Consider the following 21,702-nt stretch of genomic DNA (forward strand, 5'->3'; position numbering starts at 1 on the left):
GAGAGGCATTTGTTTCACCTATCAGGATGAGCGGGTGTAGCAATCCTCAGAGCTCATTTGTGGCTTTCGAAAAGTGGCATTATTTATTTGTTATAAAAAAGAGTTGCGTCAAGATGTCAGAGTCCAGTTCTACCGTGGGGGTTTAATTCAAGTGACAGCTGGCTTCTGTATTTGGCATGAGCTTTCAATCTGTGAACCAACCCCACCTGTTTTTTGCCAGGCGATTGGATCTTCACAATAAATAAAACACATAGAGGGGGAAATGAGGCACAGGCCTCCTACAAGAGTAGAGAGGAGCTTGGTGGAAGTCTGTATAGATTAGCAAGACTTTAGTGAATATGCACTGATCATGATTCAGAAACTTGACGCCATGCTTCTTCATACTAATATTGCATCGAAAGCCCCATGGATCCACTGAGAGGCCCAATCATCAGGCCTGGAGCTGGTGCAGCAAAAATAGATAAATAAATCGCACAACAACATCCACCCTCCCTCCAATTTTCCACCCTGGCCAGCATGAGCTGGTGGAGCTTCGGGTGCAGCAGTTGATCTTCCTCACTGCTCCGCAGCTGGAGTTTTTGATTATTCGGCCTCAAAGTATAGAAAACTGCTTTACACTGAATCAGACCATTGGGTCCATCTAGCTCAGGGTGCAAGTGTTGAGGCTGGAGACATTCCCTGACCCTTCCTGGATATGCTGAGGATGAAACTGGGGTGGGGGTGGGAGCTTCTACATGAACCATCTGCCCTATCACTGACCTATAGTCCTTCCCCTTTTGGTATATTTGGTTTTGGTGAGTCATCTTGTGAGTGTTCCACTCTGATCGGCGGAAAATAATGAATAAATGTGCTCGCTCAGCACTGGGTAGGAGTCTTGCCACGACTTTGGCATGTCGTGAAATGGCCATTGCGGCAGGGAGCATTGGTTCATTTGTTGCCTAAGCATCATGCTTACTTTCGCTCTCTTCCCCCTCCACCCTGCCAAACAGCAGCAGCAGAATGTCGGCGATGAAATGGCTGCTCTTTGGGCAAATGCTGGGTCTCAAAAATAATTCGGAGCAGCACCAGTCTACTTTAGGCTTTAGATTGTGACAGAAATTGTCCACTCGTCATGTCCCAGAAGCTGTTTTCTGTTTTCTTGGAATTCTTGCTAAGACAATGCTCTCATTCACCCCACACTCTGAATGAGGGCTCAGCAATTGGTTTCATTTTTTAAAACCATGGTAATCTCTAGTTCTCTCCGAATTTTCACTTAATCTTTCCTGTAAAGTTTTACATGCTTAAGATTCTTCAACGTTGCTGGTGAGTAACTCATATTTGAAATCCCGGGTTTAATACTGGGATCAAATAAAGGAACAGCCCCCCCACCACAGTCCCCCCGCCCCATTTCCTCTGAGAAAGGAGAAAAGTGTACAGGGGGGCTGTGATTTTGAGCAATAAAAGGAGAAGATGCTTAATTCTTTCCCAGCCACCTGATTTCCCATTCACAATTCCTGCTAAGCTGCTTTCCCTCCCATGCCATTCCAGATGCATGTTTTACATAAGAGCAGATAACCCAAAGAAGAGCCTTGCTAGATCAAGCCTAGCATCCTGTTTCCGGCAGTGGCCAATTAGATGCTTCTGGTGAGCTCGCAAGCAGGATATGAGGGCAACCGCCTTTACCCTGCAGATGTGGCAGTTGCAGTTAAATGCAGAGCTGCAGGATAGAACCAGCTATGTAGAACAGCTCTTTGAGGAACGATGCTCCTGAAAATCCTTTCTCAGAAATACTTGACAGCAGAGCAATTTCACTCACCTCTCCATGTATTCAGGCCAAAAATTGCATGCAGTGTTGGGGGTGAATGGTCGCGGGCCAGTTGGCTTTAATACTACAAGTCATGGCTGGGTTTATCCTTGCTCTGAAGCTCTGCACAAAAAGAATGTTACAGTGGTACCTTGGCTCTTGAACTTAATCCATTCCGGGAGTCTGTTCGACTCCCAAAACCGTTTGAAAACCAAGGTGCGGCTTCCGATTGGCTGCAGGAGCTTCCTGCACTCAAGCAAAAGCCGTGTTGGATGTTTGGCTTCCGAAAAATGTTCGCAAACCGGAACACTGACTTCTGGGTTAGCGGCGTTCGGGAGCCGATTTGTTCGGCAACTAAGCCGTTCGAGAACCAAGGTACCACTGTAGTCTTAAACTGAGTAAAGGATCTAAAATATGGAGATCTTCCACCTTCACTATAAATTTTAGAAACCCCGGAGATTTGAAATAGTTCGTTGGATTTTCTACTTCAGTTCTTGCCAGACATCACCTTGGTTCAGATGTCATTCATTTATGTATGTATGCCATTTATTTATGTAAGCCACTCTCTGTGTGGCTTACACAAATCAGTGCTGAGATGGTCCCTGCCCTCAGGTTCACGATCTAAAAAGATATAACACAGCGAAAAAGAAATAGGAGGGAGGAAGGCTCATGAGCAAGAACATTGGGGTCTAGGGCCTCTCCAATTGTCTCCTGCTCTTCCCGGTTCACAATAAATGCAGTTTGTTGTGAAGTCCAAATCAGCCAAAAGGCCATTACCACTAACTATAGTTCCCCTCTTAATCGAAAATAGAAACCATGGTTTGGAATGGGTTTTCATTTGTGGTTTGGAGGCAAACTATGGTTTGTGGCAGCAATAGTTTGCTTGATTCGGACATTGTGGTAAACTAGATCACCATGGAATTGTGGGATGGGGGTGGGGGTGGAAATCAGAGTGCATGAGGAGAAGAGGAAAGGTAACAATGGAGCATGTAGGGCATAAGACATGATCCTGATAGTTTGACCATGACATCTAAACAAGGTTACTGTGCTGTGTTTGATGCCTTGACAGTTTTAAAGCTGCCTGTCATTTTATTTAAGACAGGCAGGGTATTACACTGTGGTGACGAAGTGGAAGTATATAAGCCTTACTGGAATGCAATTCAATTATAACGGCTAAGTTAAGTAGCTTTGGGTTATTATACATTGGTTCTGTCATCTTCATTTGGGTAAGGAGTTGGCAGAGGCAGCACTGAGATCAGAGATCAGTGTACAGAATATCAATGCACATCTTATTTTATTAACATATAAATCAACCTCGTATATCCTGATAAAACTTAAAGCGATGTTCTCATCGTATGAAAAGTGGCTCCGAGGGGGGAAAGTGTGTCTAGAAACTGCACTGCGACGTGCCTAGACGGAGGACTGACTTATAGAAGGTGTGCTACCAGTTTGATGGCTGCAGGTATCCTGGCCATTGTAGCAAAGACCATAAATCGTCAAGTGGAGATAAGCATTTCCACCTGTTAAGGGATCTGTGACTGGCTGTTGCATGTCCATAATTACAGACTTACATCTTTTTTATGCTGTGGTCTTTGAAAACCAGAATCCACCTTTAGCCCAAGAGTCCATTTGTGGACCCCCATCTTTACTTATTGCACTGCTGTTCTGTCTTAGATCAGGCTGTGACGCAGGGGGGGTAGTCACGACCCACCTGCAGAAGCCCAGTGTACAATGTTGTACAGCATGGATGGGAAACCTCAGGTCCAGGGGCTCAATTGCTGCTCTCCAAGCTTCATCCCTCCCTGGTCTTGCTTCACAGTCTCCTTCAATGCTTTTGGGAGTGGCCGCCGAGACCATATAACACCTGTTCTGAAAGATAAAGGTAAAGGGACCCCTGATCATTAGGTCCAGTCATGACCGACTCTGGGGTTGCGGCGCTCATCTCGCTCTATAGGCCATGGGAGCCGGTGTTTGTCCACAGACAGCTTCCGGGTCATGTGGCCAGCATGACTAAGCCGCTTCTGGAGAACCAGAACAGCGCACGGAAACACCGTTTACCTTTTCGCCCGAGCGGTACCTATTTATCTACTTGCACTTTGATGTGCTTTCTAACTGCTAGGTTGGCAGGAGCTGGGACCGAGGAACGGGAGCTCACCCTGTTGCGGGGATTCGAACCGCCAACCTTCTGATCAGCAAGTCCTAGGCTCTGTGGTTTAACCCACAGCGCCACCCGCGTCCCCTTTTTGAAAGATAGCAGAACAGTAAAAACAGAGAGTTGGGTCCATCGAAGTGCTTACTGAATCAAGGTCAAAGTTGTGTGTGCAGGCGAATCTAGATTCCTAAAATGAAGACCTCCAGATTCTAGATTACATTCTGCAATTGCAATGCACAAGGATGCGTTTCAGTCCAGTTATGAAACCTGAAGGACAAACGAAGCATTACTTCGTGGAATTATGTGCAAGTAAGGCTGCAAGCTTTGGTCTACTTACTTGGAAGCAATATCCGCTGAATACAGCGAGACTTGTCTCTAAATAGAAGATAGCCCTTCAAAGCCCCAGGGGAAAGAGTGCAGAGTGGAGACTGTGCTAAAAAAAACACACCCCTTGATTCTGTGCATATTTGATAGGTTCCAAAATGCATCCCTCTGTTATAATGTACTCCCCCCGCTGGGCCTGACCAATAATACATTTATTTTCAATTGGGCTGAGCGCTAAAGAGCACTGGTTCCTAATTCAGTAGTCTCTCTTGGAACTATTAAAAATAGCTAAATCCAAGAACGGGTGCGTACAAGAGATAGTAAAGAGAGAGGCCAGGGAAAATGAAAAACCAGCTGTTCTGTTCTTCCTTTTCAGACTAGGCTGATGTAGACACGAAGAGACAGATGGGCAGACCTTTGCCATGCAGCCAGAGACAGGCAACACAATCCTGTCTCTTCCTTAAATGTAAACCTTTTGTCTTCTGTGAAGTTGTTAATGAATGAATCATTCCTTTGTGTAAAAGGGTCATCATTTCTTCAAAACACAAAACAATAGCCAGAGCTAGCTAGCCTAATAAGGAAAGCATCTGAACTGAGAATTTGAAATTTAATGGGATTAGCTAAAATTTAACTAGTTGTGATGAAACTTTTCTGGAAAGTCACAGTCAACCCACAGTCAGCGATGGTGTTTCCCTTTAGCGACCCTGCCTGGTCACCCTCATTCCTCTTTTTCTATGCCTTTTTGTTCTCTGAAAGATAGAAATGTTGTATTAGCTGTCAGCTGCCAGCTCCAGAGCAATCTTGCCCTTGTGTTGTTGCTGTTAAAAACTTATTCCCCTCTTTTCCCCGCTCCACAAAGGAGTAGGTCAGAGCAGCATATAAAAAGCAGACTTTTAAGAACGATCTAACCTTGAAAACGTATGTCAGCTTCAATAACAGCAGCAAAAAGCAAAAAAACTCAGAAAGAGCAGCATTAACAAGCACCCTACTCTTTCAAACACTTCTTTTATTTGTTTTGCTTTTATTTGTTTTGTGCTTGGAAAACCATCATGGCAATGGATGGGCAAATTGACTTTGGGGAGAACCACCACCAAGAAGTCTCTGTCTCCGTTAGCCAGCCACCTTGCCTTGGAAAGGGGTAGGGAGAGGGAGAAAGTACTAAAAGTTGGACCCTGGTGGGAATTTTTAACAACCAGACAGGTTCATATGGAGACCATTTAATGCTTTGTGGCTCACAACCAACATACTGAATTGTGCCAGAAAACAAACTGATAGCCAGCAATGCTGTTTTACTATCATATATTGTTGCTTTGCTGTCTCATTTCAATATGGCGTTGGCAACTTATTTCAGCATCCTCTCTTGTCACTTAAAAATGTGAGTGGATACCAAAGTTTCCATTGAAATAGGTGTAGAAAAACCAGCTGTCCTAGCAATTCTAAGTGGAGGTAGAATTCTTGTGGACTATTGCTTGTTATGACGGGACGCAGGTGGCGCTGTGGGTTAAACCACAGAGCCTAGGACTTGCGAATCAGAAGGTCAGTGGTTCAAATCCCCACAACGGGGTGAGCTCCCATTGCTCAGTCCCTGCTCCTGCCAACCTAGCAGTTCGAAAGCGCGTCAAAGTGCAAGTAGATAAATAGGTACCGCTCCAGCGGGAAGGTAAACGGCATTTCCGTGCGCTGCTCTGGTTCGCCAGAAGCAACTTAGTCATGCTGGCCACATGACCCGGAAGCTGTACACCGGCTCCCTCAGCCAGTAAAGCGAGATGAGCGCCGTAACCCCAGAGTCGGTCACGACTGGACCTAATGGTCAGGGGTCCCTTTACCTTTATCTATTGCTTGTTATAGTTTTGGGACCATTCACTCAACTGAACAGCACTAATTTTTTCCCATATAATCATAGACTCCAGAAAAATCAAGAGTGTGACTAAATATCTATGTACGTATGTATGTATGTATGTATGTACTTAAAAGCAGTTATATAATTTTTAAAATTTCAAAAAAAATCTCTTACGTGATTGTATAACTAGGGAGAGCTGCAACAAGGCTGCTTCATAAATGTTAACATAATCAACTTCTTTTTATCATTTCTCGTATGTCTAATAACAGAACAGAGTGCTTTCTAGATCCAGCTCCATCTTGTCATGGTCCCCCATCGCAACAAAAATAAAACAGGACATTGTCCGCTTCACTTTCTCAGTTCTTTGGCAACCTAATATAAACTAACATTCTGTAAAGCCACAAAGTGTGGCAATTCCCACCATTCCTTTTTCTTTCTTGTTAAAAATCTAGCCAGAGAGGATTTACCAGGCAGTCCCATTATAATTGGGAAAAGAACTAGTAAAACCAAAGTGAGATGGAAGCAGAATAAAAATGAGGTAAAAATAAAAGAGGTCTTCTCACAGCGAGAGAGGAGAGCCATACCGAAAGCACAAAAGTATCAAATGAATGGTTTGGCGCCGAATATTTCACTCTGAAAGACAATTCCAACTCAGGCCTTGCTATTGATTTCAGTGGGAATTTAGCTACCAGCCTTTGGTTTGGGTGTAGAAAGCCCTACACAGTTTGGAACCAGAATACCTGAAAGATAGGCACCTCACCCTTTATATGCCCTATTGATCACTGTGTTCTGTGTTCCTACCAATACCGCCTTAACTAGGAGGTCCATTCTGCACAATGTAGGAAATGGGGATGGTCAAAATGTAAACGAAGGGGACATTGGTCAAGGGAAAAGGGAATGTGGAAGAAGGGAGGGTGGCAAGCTGGGGTGGCAGCCCTTAGTCTTTTATATTTGTGTTTCTCTTAACATTTAGGTCTTCTTAGAGACTATCCTTAAAGACAGCATATCCCACCTCTGGACTGCTGTTGCAAATTGGAATGAACCTTTTATGAGTTCTGTATCTGTGTATACCTGGTCAGGGTTTTGTGTCTCATGGTCTTTCCAATGAATAGTCCAATAAATAGTCATCGAAAGTTGTTGTCGAAAATGAACCTGTTGCCTTTGGGTTTCATAAGGTGGTGTAGCAATGGAGATTTTAAGGGTCGCAAAAATAAAAGCTGTGGGTTTTCTCAATTCTCTTTCCGTCCTGCCACCCAGACAGGTTTTCCGTTGACCAACGGTGGTGGTCCAGAGAACTTTAAGCCTGCTTAGGTTAAGCCAGCGACGAGGTGGAGCTCGATAAAATTTTTGAATTGTCCTGAGAATGTTCCTCAAGACAAACCCAAGTCAGTTAGACACACACACTGTGTGTGGGTGGGTTGAAGTTCAAAAGGAAATGCATATTTGCTTAAGGAACACCCAGTCCTGTCAGCCAACAGCTACTAGCGTGCTTATCAGCGGCATGTGATAAATTTCACCTTGATTCCTCTTTTATTGCCCTTTAAATATATGTGCTATAAAAGAAACTTGTAGGCATATTTCATTTCCTCCCTTTCTTAAAAAGTAAAAGGAAAATATATTTGTATGCACGTATTACACACACACACACACACACACTTATACAGTGGTACCTCAGGTTACATACGCTTCAGGTTACAGCCTCCGCTAACCCAGAAATAGTACCTCGGGTTAAGAACTTTGCTTCAGGGTGAGAACAGAAATCGGGCTCCGGTGGCGCAGCGGATGCAGGAGGCCCCATTACCTAAAGTGGTGCTTCAGGTTAAGAACAGTTTCAGGTTAAGAACGGACCTCCAGAACGAATTAAGTATTTAACCTGAGGTACCACTGTACACATATATATTTAATAACTTTGGTTTCTTCTACATTTGACTTCTTTCGGTCTGATCCTGTGCTTTCTGTCTTACAAGTAAATGCCACTGAGTTCAGTGGAGCTTGAAGGTAGAGCAGTTCCAGGGAATCTTTTTTGGAGAAGAACTTTTTGCTTTCTTTCCAAGGAGCTGAAGACGAAGATGATTCAATGGTTATTCATAATAATACAGGTTGTGAAAAGTCCAGTGAAATGGATTGACAAGCGGTACAGGACAAACAAAAGGAAGCACTTCAGACAGTGTTGATTAATTTATTGAATTCACGGCTATAAAATATGGGCATGACCTCTGGCTTTTAATGACTTTTAAAGAAAGGGATTAGATTAGACATTTCTATGGAGAACGGGTCTTTCAGAGACTGCAAGTCAGGGCAACTGAATGAAACAGGCCTGTCCAGAGAGAGAATATGCAAAGACAAACACCCAGTAATGAGATTACCAAGGGTAGTTGGGAGGTCACCTTGGATATGCATTTGACCTTGACTGTCTACATATTTCTCCCCCCAGTGACCCTTCATAGCAGAAGTGGCGAGTCCTGCTTCAAAACTGGGACTGTTTCTAGCAAGTAAATGTGTGGTGCTGCCATATTCAGGATTGGACTCGTTGTTGACATCCATCTTGTCTCAAAAAACAATGGAGTGCGCCTCTGGGGTTGAGGTCCAATGGCTGCATTAGCAGCACTGAAGGGACCTCCCTGTGGCACAAGCCTGGGGCTCCGTACAGTGGTACTTCAGGTTACATACGCTTCAGGTTACATACACTTCAGGTTACAGACTCCGCTAACCCAGAAATAGTGCTCCAGGTTAAGAACTTTGCTTCAGGATGAGAACAGAAAAATGTGCTCTGGTGGCGCGGCAGCAGCAGGAGGCCCCATTAACTAAAGTGGTGCTTCAGGTTAAGAACAGTTTCAGGTTTAGAACGGACCTCCGGAACGAATTAAGGACTTAACCCGAGGTACCACTGTATATGGAAGTCCTGGGCTTCCCAGATGACAAGACTCCTCCCTGGTGTGGTGTAGTGGTTAAGAGCAGTAGACTATGCAATATGTTATTTGTGGGAAACAGCCCGTGCCCTCCAAACTAGACAGAAGCGGAATTGTAAAACAAATAAATGTAAAATGTATGCATACAGTCGTACCTTGGAAGTCGAACGGAGTCCATTCCAGAGGTCCGTTTGACTTCCAAAATGTTCAGAAACCAAAGTGCGGCTTCTGATTGGCTGAAGAAAGCTCCTGCAACCAATCAGAAGCTGCGGAAGCCCCGTCGGATGTTCAGCTTCCAAAAATAGTTCACAAACTGGAACAATCATTTCCGGGTTTGCGGCATTCGGGAGCCAAAACGTTTGAGAACTAAGCTGTTGCGAAATTTCCCCACTGTCCATTCCTCTGACGGAGTTCTGCTGTTTGTCTCTCAACAGGTTGCTGGTTGGTGCCCCTCGGGAAAGAGGTTTCCCGTCACAGCTAGCCAATAGAACTGGAGGGTTGTATAGCTGTGACATCGCAACTCCAAATGCGAAATGCACACGGATAAAATTTGATGAGAAAGGTGAGCTCAGCAATATCTAGACTTCGTTCTGTTCTACACAAAGGTTCAAATGCTTATTTTTTAAAAAAATAAACCATGGGAGGGATCTTATTTGTTCAAACTGGGCCAAAACAAACAAGATGAATTTTAACAGGGAGAAATGTAAAGTATTGCACTTGGGCAAAAAAAAATGAGAGGCACAAATACAAGATGGGTGACACCTGGCTTGAGAGCAGTACATGTGAAAAGGATCTAGGAGTCTTGGTTGACCACAAACTTGACATGAGCCAACAGTGTGATGCGGCAGCTCAAAAAGCCAATGCAATTCTGGGCTGCATCAATAGGAGTATAGCATCTAGATCAAGGGAAGTAATAGTGCCACTGTATTCTGCTCTGGTCAGACCTCACCTGGAGTACTGTGTCCAGTTCTGGGCACCACAGTTCAAGAAGGACACTGACAAACTGGAACGTGTCCAGAGGAGGGCAACCAAAATGGTCAAAGGCCTGGAAACGATGCCTTATGAGGAACGGCAAAGGGAGCTGGGCATGTTTAGCCTGGAGAAGAGGAGGTTAAGGGGTGATATGATAGCCATGTTCAAATATATAAAAGGATGTCACATAGAGGAGGGAGAAAGGTTGTTTTCTGCTGCTCCAGAGAAGCGGACACAGAGCAATGGATCCAAACTACAAGAAAGAAGATTCCACCTAAACATTAGGAAGAACTTCCTGACAGTAAGAGCTGTTTGACAGTGGGATTTGCTGCCAAGGAGTGTGGTGGAGTCTCCTTCTTTGGAGGTCTTTAAGCAGAGGCTTGACAACCATATGTCAGGAGTGCTCTGATGGTGTTTCCTGCTTGGCAGGGGGTTGGACTCGATGGCCCTTGTGGTCTCTTCCAACTCTATGATTCTATGATTCATTTTAAAAAACAACAACAACCATTTGGGAGAGGTGGAATCTTATTTGTTGCTTTAATTTATGCTCTGGGAAGTTATTGACCATTATTTGAGAACAGTGCCATGGTGCCTCTGACTGAGACATGGGCACAGAACCCATATTTTCCTAAATCAGTCTGGTATGCTGTTGGGCAACTCTCATTTGTAGGAAGGTTACGCCGAAGAACTTCCTGATGCTTGTGTCCTTTTTAATAAAGCAAGTTTTTATTAAAGCTTTTTCATAAATAACACAACAAATGTTGGTACTGACCTTTAAAGTCCTAAACTGCCTCGGCCCAGTATACCTGAAGGAGCTTACCCACCCACATCGTTCAGCCCGGACACTGATGTCCAGCTCCGAGGGCCTTCTGGCAGTTCCCTCCCTGTGAGAAGCGAGGTTACAGGGAACCAGGCAGAGGGCAAATGCCCTCCTATCAGATGTCAAGGAAATAAACAACTATCTGACTTTTAGAAGACATCTGAAGGCAGCCCTGTTTAGGGAAATTTTTTAATCTCTGATGTTTTATTGTACAATGGTGCCTTGCAAGACGAAAAGAATCTGTTCCGTGAGTCTCTTCGTCTAGCGGTTTTTTCATCTTGCGAAGCAAGCCCATTAGCGGATTAGCGGCTATTAGCGGCTATTAAAGGCTTAAGGGATTAGCGGATTAGCTGCTAAAAGGCTATTAGCAGCTTAGTGCCTTAGAAAAAGGGGGTGGGGAGCGGAAAAAAACCCCAGGAATCGCAAGACCCCCAGGAATCCTGCGAAGCACCTCCAAAACGGAAAACCCTTTCGTCTAGCGGGTTTTCCGTCTTGCGAGGCATTCGTCTTGCGGGGCACCACTGTATTTTTAATATTCTGTTGGGAGCTGCCCAGAGTGCCTGGGGAAATAGAAGAAGAAGAAGAAGAAGAAGAAGAAGAAGAAGAAGAAGAAGTCACCCGAGTGGCTGGGGAAAAATAAATTATTATTATTATTATTATTAAAACTTAAAAAAAAACATACAAAGGGAAAGAAAAAGAAAAACACCCTCTCTCAAAAGGTAGCTCTTAACCTTTGTCTCACCCAGAAAGTGGTGGACACTCCCAACTTTCACCTGGGAGCGTTCCTTTTTCTTCCAGTCTCTCATCCTGGGATGGCTTCCCCTCCTTTCACTGCCATTATGTCTGAATTTTCCCAGACATTACCGGGATTTCAAAGGCAGAATTGACATTTGGGGGGGGGGCGGGATGCAACTTTCTCGCTTCCCCAGGGGGGAAAAAGCTTAACAATTTTGGGGTCTTTCTTTTTTTTTTAAAAAAAGAAGAAACTCAATTAAGGCACTAGAGGAGTCACAGCTTCGTTATATAGCTCCGCAAATCACTTAATCCTCTCAAAATTAAATATAATATTAATATTCCCAGGCCGAAATGTCCGTAGTGATGCTCATTTGAACCGTCCTGTGTGAATATTGTAGGCAAACACTGCCATCTAAAGACAGTTTCAGGTACTGAATGAATATATGGTGCAATCGTAAGCATTCCTACTCAGAAGTAAACCCCACTGAGTCCAACAAGACTTTCCTCCAGGTAAATTGTGTATAGAATTGTAGCCTTACCTGTCAGCGGAGTCGTAGTTAAAATAATATGTTTGTAAGTCACTAGAGAAATGTTATTTTAGAAGTTGGGTGTTTTTTTTAAAAAAAAAAACCAAAATCACCTTGTGATAATTTTTCAGCTGATCTGAGTAAAGAAAGCAAAGAAGACCAATGGATGGGTGTTACTGTCCAGAGTCAAGGGCCTGGGGGAAAAGTCGTGGTAAGTTCTCCGTGAATCACCAGTCGGCAAACATTTTGTTAATGGTATTTCTCACTACATTTTTAATTGAAAAATACTAGGAATCGACCTGAGAAATAATTCCCTCTATTTCCAGTTTTTGGACTGTGAATGCCATTGGTTACAAGGTCAAGAATGGCTACTATTATATTACTATCAGCCACCATTATGTACAGTATTTTTTGCTCAATAAGACTCACTTTTACCCTCCTAAAAAGTAAGGGGAAATGTGTGTGCGTCTTATGGAGCGAATGCAGGCTGCACAGCTATCCCAGAAGCCAGAATAACAAGAGGGATTGCTTCTTTCACTGCGCAGCCATCCATCTTGCTGTTCTGGCTTCTGAGATTCAGAATATTTTTTTTTCTTGTTTTCCTCCTCCAAAACTAGGTGCGTCTAGTGGTCTGGTGCGTCTTATAGAGCGAAAAATACGGTAGGCAGAGCAGGCTTGAAGGAAATCTGGAAGCTACAGAAGCACAAAAATATTTCGTGGGGAGGTCCTAGTGGGAAGGAACCCACAAAATAGTCCAGTGGGGAGTAAACATGCTGAGTGGCCCTGGAATGGCGACTGAATGTTGGGGGGTGGAAATGGAGTGGTTGGAAATCGGAACAACAGCTCTCCACGCTGCAACATTTTGTTACAGGTTTCACTTGCATCCTGTGTATACTTCTCTTGATTCTTAGGCACAGTGGTCTTCAGGTACCATTGCAACATTCATATTCTAAGGAAAAGAGAGCGCATTCACAGAACCTTTAAAAAGGTTATTTTGCTAGTGCAGAATTCAGCAGCCAGGTTTGAGCATATTGCACCGATCCTGGTCCAACTGCACTGACTACCAGTTAGTTTCTGGGCCCAACTCAAAGTACTGGTTTTGACCTATAAAGCCTTAAATGCCGCAATTCCTCAAGGACTGCCTCTTTCCATATGAACCTACCCGGACCCTGAGATCATCTTCTGAGCCCCTCCTTCGTATGCCCCCTCCTCCAGAGGTTCGGAGGGTGGCAGCATGAGAACGGGGCCTTCTCTGTAGTGGCTCCCTATCTGTGGATTGCTCTCCCCAGGGAAGTTCGCCTGGCGCCTTCATTATACACCTTTAGGCGCCAGGCAAAAACGTTCCTTTTTAACCAGGCCTTGGGTTGATTTGATTTACATCCCTTGCCCTTTTAAAATGTGTTGTTTTTTGAGGGGGGCTGTTGAGTTGTTTTTATTTTTATTATGTATTTTGTGGTTTTATACCTTGATTTTATCATGTGAACCGCCCTGAGACCCCCAAGTATAGGGCGGTATAATAATAATAATAATAATAATAATAATAATAATAATAATAATAAATGCCATCAAACTGATGAATGCTTCACTGATATCTTCCTGTAACTGTCCTAATGAAAAAATATTGTGGGGCAAAATAAAAACGGATACTTCCAGATGATTTAAAAGTCACCTGTCCTTTGATATGGTAGCACGTTGGCTGTTCAGCGCAGAAGCATTCAATATCAGAGAACTTGATGTCAGCCAATCTAGGATTGTAGCCTCTTAATTGTAGCTACAGGGAACCAGGCAGAGGGCCTTCTCGGTAGTGGCACCCGCCCTGTGGAATGCCCTCCCATCAGATGTCAAAGCGATAAATAACTACCTGACATTTAGAAGACATCTTAAGGCAGCCCTGTTCAGGGAAGTTTTTAATCTGTGATATTTTACTGTATTTTTTGTTTCTGTGGAAGCCGCCCAGAGTGGCTGGGGAAACCCAGCCAGATGGGCGGGGTACAAATAATAAATTATTATTATTATTATTATTATTATTATTAATTCCTCAGCCCTGCCAACCTCCATACAGTTGCCCTGCTGAAGTGCCAGTGGCCCCTTTTCATTTGCGGAGAAGGCAGTTCAGCTTTCCTTATTGCCTACGGTGTTCTTAATGCCTTGCAGACTTGTGCCCATCGCTATGAGAAAAGGCAGTACGTCAACACGATCCAGGAAACCCGAGATATCATTGGAAAGTGCTACGTGCTGAATCAGGACCTCTCCAGCAGCGAGGAAATGGGTGGCGAGGATTGGAGCTTTTGCGACGGCCGGTTGCGAGGCCACGAGAAGTTTGGCTCCTGCCAGCAAGGCGTAGCTGCCACTTTTACCAGAGATTTTCATTATGTCGTGTTCGGGGCACCGGGTGCTTATAACTGGAAAGGTATGGCTTGGATTTTTCTTCTCCTGCAGGGTGGCTTAGTCAGTAGAGCATGAAACTCTGAATCTCAGGGTTGTGGATTCGAGCCCCACGTTGGGCAAAAGGGGGGTGGATTAGATGATCCTCGTGATTTCTTCCAGTGCTACGATTATATTATTTCTATTGTCTGTCTGTCTGCTGTTTCAGTATCGACAACTTTGTTATTTGTAGATTCTTGATCTGTATACCCCCCACCTACATTGATGCTCTTTCCCCCAAAATCAAAACGTTAAGTGTACAGTGGTACCTTGGTACTCAAATGGCTTGGCTCCCGAAAAAATCAGCTCCCAAACCCAGCAAACCCAGAAGTGATATCTGGAAAAACGTTTAATTGAAGTCGGAGGCTCTAATTAGGCTGCTACCTCCGTCGCCATCTTCCCCTAACAGCTTGCTGGTCATTGACCGTATTAAAGATATTTGATTTTGATATCTGGAAGTTTGTGAACTTTTTTTGGAATCCAAACGTCGGCTCCCTCGACCTGAAAAGCAAGATGAGTGTTGCCACCCCAGAGTCGCCTTTGACTGAACTTAACCATCCAGGGGTCCTTTACTGTTACCTTTTATAGGGCGGCCATACTCACTGCAGGCATGTGGCCCTCAAAGAGTTGAGCAAGGGTAAATGTGGCCTCCGGAACCAAAAAAGGGTTAGTTGCCACAGCTGAGATCACTGTTAATTTTTTTGTAGCCAAGTAAAAATGCACTCAGTTGGGGGGAAAGTGTTTGAAAATAAAACGACGGTAATAGTAGTAGTAGCAGTAGTAGTAATAATAAATAAATAAATCCCGTTGAATTTTGTGGCCTCCAAATTAAATAAAAGCCGATGGATTGGTTTGTGCTTACTTAGGCTAATAAGCTGTGAAATACCACCTTTCTTTTTTTAAAAAAAACAAGGTTGTTGTTGTTTTTGGCTGCACTCTGTCATGCCAACAGCAGTGGCCTTCTATTCTCCTCTGACCTTTCTCCTTTGCGAAAATAGCAGCTTGCCCCTGTGCCCGGCACGTAAACCATGCAAAACCCTTGACCCTTGGCGCAAGGTGTACTTGAGTTTACCTTCCAAATTCTGAAAACTGGACCACCCTGGTGCGGTGCGTCAAATAAAGAGCCATTGCTTTAGTTGAATTGCAGGTACTTATTGCTGCAGCGCTTGGTTTGAAGAGTGCTCTTTTACGGCCTGGAGGGAAAACACACATGTTTGTTTAGTTGAGAGCATATTGTATACCTGTCAAAACCAAAGTGCTTGCTTTCTAAATAGTGCAGAAGTGTGTTTTCATAATTAGGGGACGGCTCTTTACCTAAGCAACAGCAGCAGCAGGGATTTAACATAATGGACATTTTTAAATGTTATGGTATTAGCACATGAAAAAAAAAAAGTTTATAAGAAACATCCACGCTGAAGAGTCTTTGCGAAATGCCACCTCTCATTTGCAGATGCAGATAAACAGGATCCTCCCTGTTACTGCAGCCCGTCCCAATTTGTCCACATGTTGTTGCAGTGCATGTCTGTTGGTCACACTGGTAGGCGGCCGATGGGACTTATAGACCCAAACAGCTGGAGGGCACCACTTTGGGAAAGGCCACATTCTTTTTTAAAAAAATCCCCCCTTGACCCAGTGTTCCACATCACTTGCCTTCTGTTTTAGCTAAGACAATTCCTGATTTTAAATGACTTGTCTGTGGACTTTGGACTCAGAATGTGACTCCCTAAGTAACTTAGTTTTTCATTATCAGCACAAATCACTTAGATTTTTTTGTATCAGGGTTGTGGAAGTAAAACTGCCCTTGCCGAAGGTGGAGGATGGCTGAGGGAACATAAGGTGCTGAGAACCTCCCTCTTGGAGGAAGATTTGGCGCACCGGAGGAAAACTCCTTTGCCATTGTTGTGCCGTTGCCAGTTCTGTGCTGTTTGTACACTGGGGCTCGGAAGAGGCCATTTTGAGGGTGGGTGGGTGTGTCAAAAGAGCACCCCAAGCTCCCTTGTTCCCCTGACAGCCACCACATGGTCCAAAGAAATACCTTACCTAGAGCTGGTGCTCTCAGTTCCATCCCATTAGAATTGAAGGTGGTGGAGTTGAGAGAACAATACAAGAGAAAAGTTATGTCTTCTCTTTCTCTTCTTACTTGGCCAATTTTCCTTGGTTACCGCAGCTTAGGACCGCAATACCTCAAGGACCACCTCTCTCTCTCTGAACCCACCTGGCCCCTGAGATCCTCTTCTGAGGCCCTTCTTTGTGTGCCTCCTCCCTGAAAGATCCGGAGGGTGGCAACACAAGACCAGGCCTTTTCTGCATTGGCTCCGCACTCGTGGAATGCTCTCTCTAGTGAGATTCGGCCGGCGCCTTCGTTATCCACCTTTAAGGCAAATACCTTCCTCTGTAAACAGAACTTTGCCTGATTGATATCTGACGCCCTTTAAACAGGTGTTGGGGGAGGATTATTGGAATGTTTTTGTTTTTATTATGTATTTTGTGTTTGTATATTGTGATTTTATGTTGTGAACCACCCTGAGACCTGCAGGTAGAGGGCGGTATACAAATTTAATTAAATAATAATAATAATAATAATAATGCATGGGGCTACCTTTGAAGGTGACCCGGAAACTACAACTAATCCAGAATGCGGCAGCTAGACTGGGAGCGGCCGCCGAGACCATATAACACCGGTCTTGAAAGACCTACATTGGCTCCCAGTACGTTTCCGAGCACAATTCAAAGTGTTGGTGCTGACCTTTAAAGCCCTAAACGGCCTCGGCCCAGTATATGTGAAGGAGCATCTCCACCCCCACCGTTCTACCCAGACACTGAGGTCCAGCACCGAGGGCCTTCTGGCGGTTCCCTCACTGCGAGAAGCCAAGTTACAGGGAACCAGGCAGAGGGCCTTCTCGGTAGTGGCCCCCTCCCTGTGGAACGCCCTCCCATCAGGTGTCAAAGAGAACAACAACTACCAGACTTTTAGAAGACATCTGAAGGCAGCCCTGTTTAGGGAAGCTTTTAATGTTTGATGTATTACAGTATTTTAATATTTTTTTGGAAGCTGCCCAGAGTGGCTGGGGAAGCCCAGCCAGATGGGTGGGGTATAAATAATAAATTATTATTATTATTATTATTATTATTATTATTATTATAGCATCACATATTTGCTGCATCCTGCAACTTCAACCCAAGTCTAGAATGGGGCCCATTACACAGTGTTGCGTCAATGTTCCTCCCTCCCTTCCCCACAAGGGTTATACCATAGTTGCTTTGTCTTCTGTTTGCGTTAAAGTTTATTTTATTCCCCTCCCGCTCCCCCTTCCTTTGTCATTCATCCCACTTTTTTGTTTTTTGCCATTTCATATTTTTTTCCCCCTAGGAGTGGTGCATGCAGAGCAAAGGAATCAGTCATATTTTGAAATGGGTATCTATGACGATGGGCCTTACGAAGTTGGCGGGGAGAACCAGCTTGATGAGAGCCTAGTTCCTGTTCCATCTAACAGTTACTTAGGTAGGACGAAGCTCTTCAGAGATCTCGAGGAAATTTCACTACCCAAATGTGGAGGCGATAAAGTGAAACGCTGTTGGAAAGTAATTCAGTTAAGGACCCTCCCCACCCGCTTGCGTTCAAACCAAGAGCTTTTTGTCCGTGCCCTCCTTTGCCATTTCCACCACTGCTTTGAAGTGTAAAATGGTACTCTTGGTTGAGGTGCCTCTAAGAGCTGCTAATGTAATGAGACATTTCAGAGCACCGATGAGGACTTGCAGATTTTTACATCGTGATTATAACCTCTCTGTTTCTCTCTCTATGTCTCTCTCTGTCTTTCTCTTTCACACACACACAGTAAGTACTGTATGTGGATTTAGTAGCCCTAAGCCATTTTACCTCAACATGTGTAGCACAGAGAAGTTTAATGTTACTCAACAAGATTGTGATGGCTAAGAAATGACGTTCATGGTATATCTCCAGCGGATAGGGATCCCGAATTTGTCAGCTAACTTCTGAGGCCTCTTTGCAATGCTTTAATGGCTAACCCCCCAAGATTGGTGGCAAATTGTCGAGATTGCATTTTTGTTTGCCCTCGCTTTCTGAGTGCCAGTTGAGTGCAATTTTTGTGGCGTTTTGCAACGAACGGTGAAAACAATTCCATCTTAACGCAAACGGTGAAGAACGGCAAACAGCTCACCGGCATCTGCGCATGTCTCCTCCAAGAAGGGATAGGGGCCCTTAAGGATTGAATAGCGACCCATCTGTAAAAGCACACTTTGGGATGAGATTTTGTGGGGAACGTTTGAGGCCAAGGATGATATTTTGCCATTAAAACTGATGAAGGGGATGGAAGGAAAAGTCTGTTCGTGTGTAAGCTGAGTTAATATAGCGTTATTTTTTTTAAAGCTCTGAGGCGTATTTTTCGCTCTATAAGACGTACTTTTATTTTACAGTATTTTCACCGTATTTTTCGCTCTATAAGATGTACCTTTCCCCTTCTAAAAAGTAAGAAGAAATTGTGTGTGTCTTATGGAGCAAATGCAGGCTGCGCAGCTATCGCTGAAGCCAGGAGAGCAAGAGGGACCGGTGCACGCCGATCCCTCTTTCTGTTCTGGCTTCAGGGATAGCTGCGCGAAGCCTCTTCAGGGCAATGGGAGGAACGCTCCTCCTGCCCTGAAGAGGCTTGGCATGGCTATCCCAGAAGCCAGAACAGCAAGAGGGATCGCTGCTTTTGCTGCGCAGCGATCCCTCTTGCTGTTCTGACTTCGCTTCACTGAAGAGGCGCTGCGCAGAGAGGGAAAGCTGTGCAGCGCCCCTTCAGCAAAGTGGGCGGAGAAACGGAGCCCCTTCCATTTCTCCTCCCGTTTTGCTGGAGAGGCACTGCGCAGAGAGGGAGAGAATAATTTTTTTCTTGTTCTCCTCCTCTAAAACAAGGTGTGTCTTATGGAGCGAAAAACATGGTACTTTACAATCCAGGACCTTTTTAGCCCTCACAGCAATCTGACCAGCGGGGAGGTTTCCACGAATCTGACTCCCATTTGCCATGAGTGAAAATCTGTAGATGTTAATGGGTATTGAAGGGTAGGAGCGCTAACCCCCAACCTCTTGTGTGGCAACAGGTCACATGCCCTGTAGCTTCAGGCAAGGCCCTAAAGGATGCAGCTTGCCTATATTTCCATTGGTAAAACCTTTGCTCTCTTTCAGGTTTCCCCCCTAAGTCTCCATGTTGTTATGCTCTCTGCTTAACCTGTCCTTCTTTCTTTCCTTCATCTTCTTTCTCCACCCACATTTGCAGGTCTCCTTTTCCTGACAAGTGTGTCTTTTGGTAGCCCAGATCAGTTTGTGTACAAAACACTGCCTCCCAACGTCAGGGTAGGCAAGGCCACCGATCTGATGATGAATAGCTATCTAGGTTTGTGACCTCTGAATAGCGGTTGCCCATCTCGCTTCCTTCGTTACATTCCAGACTTTCAACATCATTGTTTTCCATTTCAAGTTGATGCGTATTGTGGGAAATGCTCAAAAGAGACGAGGGAACTTCTGAAAGTTTGGGGCGAAAAAGAATCCTCAGGACTCGAGCTTTCGGGGTGCTGGCTTGGCTAAGGGCCTGCATGTCATGGATGGAGAACCTGTGGACCTCAATGACTGCTCCACCAAAACGTGGATATAGGGGAGCCAATAAGATGAAGGTGGCCGCACCAAAGAGGGAGTGCTCAAATTGCTTACTGTACCTGTGTGAGCTGAATGTAGAAGTTCAGCTTATGGGGGAATCGCGCCATAAGCATGATACATTTTTCATGAGGTCTTAACATTCCTTTAACATCATGGGAGTGCTCTGTTAAAGCAAGTGAACGCTTGAATCGATTTTTATTTATTACAAAGTCTGAAGAAAGCACAACGAAATTGCTATGAACGTGGCTCTCTGAAATCGGCACTGTATACAGTGGTACCTCGGTTTTCAAGCGACTCGGACACTGAACTTTTTGGTTTTCGAACGCCGAAACCCCGGAAGTAAACACTTCTGTTTTCGAACGCTCCTCAGAATTTGAACGGCTTCCTCTGCATTTCCCCCCCCCCCAATTTTCTCCACTGACTTTGCAGACCGCCCTTTGCGCCTCGGTTGTTGAACATTTCGGAAGCCGAAGGATCTTCCGGAATGGATTACATTCGACAACCGAGGTACCACTGTATGTGCTGCTTTGAGTCTGCTTCAGTGCCTGCTGGGAGAGGACAGGTTTAAGCTGTTAATGTACATGTGTAGACCCTGTTAGGCAGGTTTTCATTGACCCTGTGCTTCCAGTCACCCCTTTAACTTAGCAACAATCACAGAGGCTTTGCCCTACAATAGCACCACACCTTCAACTGTTCGTCTGTTTTATGTTGTGCGGTAGGTTTTTCTCTGGACTCTGGAAAAGGCATCACTTCACAGGACGAGCTCACTTTTGTGTCTGGAGCTCCGAGAGCAAACCACAGTGGAGCAGTGGTCCTTTTGAAAAAAGACACTGTCATTCAACGGGCATTGTCTCCTGAGCACACATTTGAAGGCGAGGGGCTGGCTTCCTCTTTTGGCTATGATGTGGCTGTTGTAGACCTCAACAGTGATCGGTAAGCCTGCCCTCTGGCTCCTCTTTCTTCTAGTACCATGGGGAAGTGTGATCGTATCTTCCTTTTTTTGCAAAGTGGGAGAAACATAGCTGTCAACGTTTCCCCTTTTGGAAGGGAAATTCCCTTATTCCGGATAGGATTCCTCGCAAGAAAAGGGAAAAGTTGACAGCTACGGGGGAAAACGAGGCTGTTCCTCATTAGGTTTTGGCAAACTCAGAAAAGCATAAATGCACCATTGCTTTTAAGAAAAGCAACCTGCCCGTTTTCATAAAACGTAACTGGCGGACCGGTGAATGTTTTCACACTTCCTGCTCCCCTGACCCTCCATTTTAAGTGGTTTGAGTAAGTAAGCTTACTCACTGTAAAAAAAATCAGCAAAATGGATACTTTAAAGAAGTATCTCAGGAAATATAGACCAGGGAAGGTGAATTTGAGGACCTCCAGTTGTTGCTGGATTTCAACTCGTCAACCCCAATGAACAGGGCCAATGATTAAAAATAATAATAATGATAATAATTTATTTATACCCCGCCCATCTGGCTGGGTTTCCCCAGCCACCCTGGGTGGCTCCCAACAGAATATTAAAAATACGATAAAACATTAAAAACTTCACTAAACCGGGTTGCCTTT

The 21,702-nt window shown here is 44.6% G+C and overlaps 1 protein-coding gene across 2 annotated transcripts in view; it reads left to right on the forward strand.

The window, feature by feature from the left end:
• The window catches only part of ITGA6 (integrin subunit alpha 6), a 65,975-nt gene that overhangs the window by 12,020 nt on the left and 32,253 nt on the right, over nt 1-21,702 (forward strand). For both annotated transcript variants that reach the window (XM_083405852.1, XM_083405851.1), the window contains exons 2-6: nt 9,443-9,570; nt 12,194-12,273; nt 14,217-14,472; nt 17,857-17,988; nt 20,859-21,072. In XM_083405852.1, coding sequence (XP_083261978.1) covers nt 9,443-9,570; nt 12,194-12,273; nt 14,217-14,472; nt 17,857-17,988; nt 20,859-21,072 — 810 coding nt within the window. The remainder of the gene's footprint in view (nt 1-9,442; nt 9,571-12,193; nt 12,274-14,216; nt 14,473-17,856; nt 17,989-20,858; nt 21,073-21,702) is intronic.

Source organism: Podarcis tiliguerta (assembly GCF_965153285.1).
Source record: "Podarcis tiliguerta genome assembly, chromosome: 1".
Lineage (NCBI taxonomy): Eukaryota > Metazoa > Chordata > Lepidosauria > Squamata > Lacertidae > Podarcis > Podarcis tiliguerta.